Here is a 5,000-nt window from a genome sequence, read left to right on the forward strand (position 1 = left end):
CAATGCATGAAGAATGAAAAAGACATAAATGCTATGAAATGAATTCAACGAAATCAAATTCCAATGAAGATGCCACACCCGGAAATCCACTAATGCTCAAATGCAGCACTGTATAAGCCTAAAGAAAAATAAAAAAAATAATAAAAGAGGGAAAGAAATAACTCATAGTAAATCCCGAAGCACACATGAACACAGTCAGAAATGTGTGAACTGTCTCTACCAATATGTACTGCGTGGTGATGTCTTTATACACTGTAACTTACAACAAGAAATCCACAAATCCCACAAATGTCCATGTCTGCAATACTCCCATACACATGATGAGAAAGCGCCGTTGAACTGGTCCATTGACCAGTTGTCGGAGCGTCTGGAGGGCGCGCGGCATGTGCATATTCACCTAACAATAATAAATCTATAATTCCACCATTGTGTTACGGTCGTAGGTGCGTGACGAGAAGGCGGTGTTGAACCGGCGCGTGGACGGGCTGTCAGAGCGGCTGGCGGGGCGCGGCGGGCAGCTGGAGGAGCTACTGGGGCGGCTGCGGGAGTTCGAGGACGGCCGGCAGGCGGTGGAGCGGCGTCTGGAGGCGGCGCGGCACCAGATCGAGGTGCAGGAGGCCCTGGGGCCCCAGGCCTGCAGCCAGAAGAGCCTGGAGAGGCTACGGGGCCAGCAGGAGGGGCTCTGCTCGCTCGCCTCGCAGGTGGGTTGGCCAATATACATCTCGTCTAAACCCATGCACAGTGCTTGCTAAATAGGAGTCTCATTAAGTGGGCTTGCCCCAGCAAGTGCCACTTCTTGTAATCTCGAAGTCGCGTTTTTCTGTTTGTAATATTTGTCATTTTGCAAGAATGCAAAAACCAGCAGTAACACTTTACAATAGTAGTCCCTTGAAAAGCGCTATTAACATATTTCAATGAACTAATTATAAACAAAACGTTTTAAGTGTTTGTAAATGAGTAAGAGCCAAACTCCTTCAGCGGAGTGAGAATCTGCTCCTGTTAGATGAGTTTGATGTTTGTTTGTTTGCCGGCCGGGCATGTCTATATCCAGTGGCCTCATCTATTTGCTCTTTGGAGAACAAACTTCTAGCTGCAGCTGTGATGTGTCTGTGATGCTGCAGCTGTGATGTGTCTGTTGTGTTTATTTATTTATAAGTATGTATTACTCATTTACAAACATTTATAACTGCTTTGTTGATTATTTGTTCATTGTTTACCAAGTGTTTCTAAAGCTTTTGAGCGGCTGTTATTCTAAAGTGTCACCGAATCAGCTATTCATTCCAAAGAAGTCGAGAGAAATAATCCTACCGACATGACCTGATGCTATTTCATGCATAGCTATGTGATTACTGATCCGTATTGGCCTATCCAGTGCGAGTTAATGTATTTACCAGTTAATGTAGGAGGCTTCGATATACTCAACTACTGGACAAATTTTTGTTTAGCATTCATGGGAGGTTAATGATGGTGACTGCACTGTAATGTCTCTTCTTCCTGGTCTTCCATCCAGGTGGGCTACCTGAGGGACCTGGCCCATGGCCTGGTGCAGGACGACGGGGGAGAGGGGGCCCAGAGGCTGCAGCAGCAGGCCCAGAACACCCAGAAGGAGTTTGGAGATGTCACCGAAAAAGTGAGGAGATGCAGAAGACACACACACACACGCACACGCACACGCACACACATACACACACACACAAACACAAACACAAAGACACACAGAAGCAATTTTGGGACATCACTAAAAAGGAACATAAAAGACACACTCACTGAGTGTAGAGGCATCAGAGAGAAAGTTCACACACAAGGACTCATGCACAGGGTTTGAAGATGTCACTGAACAAGCGGGAGACGTACTGTACAGACTCAACGACAGAGAGAGTGTTCGGAGATGTCAGTGAAAGAGTTAGGAGACACAAGACACACAGTACGGATGCCTCTGTAAAAAAAAATGTTCAGGCAGACACATACACACGCACACGCCAGCCCTTGACCCCTGAGATCTGGTGTGCATCAGGCCCACTGCTCCACAGACTAGTTATTTATGACACGCAGAACTGTCTGTACGTGTATGTGCGTGTCTCTTGAGAGAACACATTCAGACGTTAGCTTCTCGACAATGTCCAGATGATTTAGCTACGACGAGGCAACGTTTTGGATTATGAGATCAGTACATATGAGTATGAGTACAGTGTAACTAGATTCTTTCATCCGAAAGATGCTGCACATCTGCAGTGTATGAGGGAATTATTACACATAGTTTCCAGTGTTTAATTAAAGCCCTATACGGGGACGTGGGGCACTGGTGCTGCGTTGTCATAAATGTGTTGTACATGTGTTGTATTAACAGTTGAAATGACTGGGTTTATCTTTCTTCTTTCTTCTCACATGCACAATGTATTTATTTAAATGTCAATCAATCAAATTTTCAAAGTCAGATTTGTCTAATTTCTACAACAGCTCACCATTTGTCTTGTAATGGCTGCACATACAGTGAAATGATATTGATACTTTGACTGCACAATGCAAGATTCTTGCAAGTTCTGAGCAATCTCCATCACCCAAACATTAACATTAATTTAAATGCAAGGCGTGTGGTCATAGATGAAATTACGTTGCTCCTAATATTCTCCCTGCTAGTAATACATCCAATTCTGAAGTGAATGAACTTTGTCTGGATCTCTCCATTCAGCTGGAGCAGTGCTGCTCCACTCTGGAGTCGCGCCTGCATGGCGTGGGCGAGGTGCAGTCCCGGGTGCGCGACGTCTTCTCTCGTCTGGCCGACCTGGACGATGAGCTGGACGGACTGAGCCCCGTGGGCCGCGATGCTGACTCCCTGGCCTCACAGGTACACACCACCAGAGGATCAGATGTACTGTTACAGAAACAAATGATTCTATTGTTTGTTATTTTGACTTAAATCAAATGCAAAGTTCTTCGTGGACTTCAGCTTTCTTTTAATGTTTTTAAAATCCTTTTGAACTTTTATTCCTGTAACATTTCGTCAGGTTATTTGTATGCTTCCATTGCTATTTCATTTGCTTTGTTTTGCTACAGCTGTGTATAAACTTGACTCCCCCCTCCTCTCTCTCTCTCTCTCTCTCTCTCTCTCTCTCTCTCTCTCTCTCTCTCTCTCTCTCTCTCTCTCTCTCTCGATCTCTCTCTCTCTCTCGATCTCTCTCTCTCGATCTCTCTCTCTCTCTCGATCTCTCTCTCAGGCGGAGGCGGTGCGTGGCTTCTTGGGCCGCGTGTCTGCGCTGCGTTCGGAGCTGGAGGGCCACGGCGGTGACTGCACCTCCATGCTGCGTCGCGAGGGCAGCTCCCCAGACCTGCTGGCCCTGCGTCGCGAGACTGAGGCTCTGAGCCGACAGGCCGGCAAGCTGGCCGAGAGGGGCCAGGGGCGGCTCACGCAGATCGAGGGGGCCGCCGACCGGGTGAGGGACTTCTACGCCCACGTGGCCGAGCTGCAAGGCATGCTGGGACACGCGGAGGACAACCTGGTGGCGCAGGGGGCCGTGGGCAGCGAGGTGGAGATGATCAAGCAACAGCTGCAGGACTTCAAGGTAGGAGGATGCTACTACTATGCTCTCGTTTTTTGTATGTGATGCTGGCTTGCACACTGTTTGATCAAGTGTGAATGGAAGGGCATTGGTGTGCGTGCGAATGGAAGGGCATCGGTGTGCGTGTGAATGGAAGGGCATCGGTGTGCATGTGTGTACAGCAGGAGAAACTCATTTGTCCCCCCTCCATCCACATACCATGATACATCTATGGGTCATCCAAGGTATCAACATGAAGGTGATCAATAGAGATTGCCCAGACCTTGTAAGGCCCTTGCGTGGCCCAGTCAAGAGAACATGTTACCAAACCACTGGCTCCTACTGCAGGAGGATGGCACATGTCATTGGATGTGGACGCTTAAGCCTGGCTCAAACTACACGACTATCGCGCCGATTCTCGGCTGAAAACCCCCCTTAGGACAATCGCTGGAACGTTACCCCCCAGGACCATCGCAAGCGATTGTCGGGGAAGATTTCCTCGTCGTGAGCGACGTTCTAAGATAGAACTTTGGAAGCTCAAAGAGTCGCCGATCGCAAATCGTAGAAATCAAAAAGTGTTTGATATTTGCAACTGGAAATAGAACGTCGGGCATTGTCTCAGTGGCTGCGAGCAGCGACAAGATTGACAGTTGCGATTCTCCTCTAGTGTGCGGTGCACCCCGACGCCAAAATCCAACACAATCGCTAGTCGTGTAGTTTGAGCCTGGCTTTACTGGTACTTTAACACAGCTGTTTGAGCAAGTGTAAATGGAAGGTTATAGGCATTAGTGTGTGCGTGTGCGCGGGCATGTTGTGGGTGTGTGTGTGTGTGTGGTCACAGCTGGGTTCACGACACTCCATTTCCTCTGTGACATGTCAGAGGTTGTTTTGTTTAAGTAGGAGGGCTGGACGTGATGGCACTCAGAAGCTTTTAAGATGATGTGTTGCAGATTGCATTCAGAAAGGTTGTGATTAGCTAAGACCCAGACCCAAGGAGTTAACAAAAAATCAAAATGAAGTGTCCTCCAACATTTTGAAATAGCCTGACTTCTCAAAGTCAACCAAAGTCCATGCACTTGCGTATGTCTGAAATCATTCTGGGGGGGGAATGACTGCAGAAAGACATGACTGAAAGTGGTAGGTGAAGCTATTTTTTAAAAGAAGGGGGTGTTGATATCTTTTTGTTAATTTTCCCAGTCCAATGACCTAGTAGCTTGACTCTTCACAGGGAGTCACAATAACAAAGCGCAAGACTCTCCAAGGGCTGCACACTCTGTGTCCCAACACTCTGCCTACAAAATGGCTGCTGCCGATTCACGATGATGAATACGAGGGCTTTCTTAGGTGGAGGTGGCCTGGTTGCGTGGTTGTGTGAGGGGGGCCATGTCTGCCCTTGGTCACCTTGAGGAGAGTTGGGCACAGCACTGACTAATGGAGGTTGCTGTGAACAGTTGCGTCACTGGG

General features: G+C 47.9%; 1 protein-coding gene across 19 annotated transcripts in view; it reads left to right on the forward strand.

The window, feature by feature from the left end:
• macf1a (microtubule actin crosslinking factor 1a) overlaps positions 1 to 5,000 on the forward strand; it is a 328,092-nt gene that overhangs the window by 222,126 nt on the left and 100,966 nt on the right. For all 19 annotated transcript variants that reach the window (XM_063185302.1, XM_063185303.1, XM_063185304.1 and 16 more), the window contains 4 exons: positions 444 to 701; positions 1,511 to 1,630; positions 2,690 to 2,845; positions 3,216 to 3,560. In XM_063185302.1, the coding sequence (XP_063041372.1) occupies positions 444 to 701; positions 1,511 to 1,630; positions 2,690 to 2,845; positions 3,216 to 3,560 (879 nt within the window). The remainder of the gene's footprint in view (positions 1 to 443; positions 702 to 1,510; positions 1,631 to 2,689; positions 2,846 to 3,215; positions 3,561 to 5,000) is intronic.

Source organism: Engraulis encrasicolus, chromosome 20 (assembly GCF_034702125.1).
Source record: "Engraulis encrasicolus isolate BLACKSEA-1 chromosome 20, IST_EnEncr_1.0, whole genome shotgun sequence".
Lineage (NCBI taxonomy): Eukaryota > Metazoa > Chordata > Actinopteri > Clupeiformes > Engraulidae > Engraulis > Engraulis encrasicolus.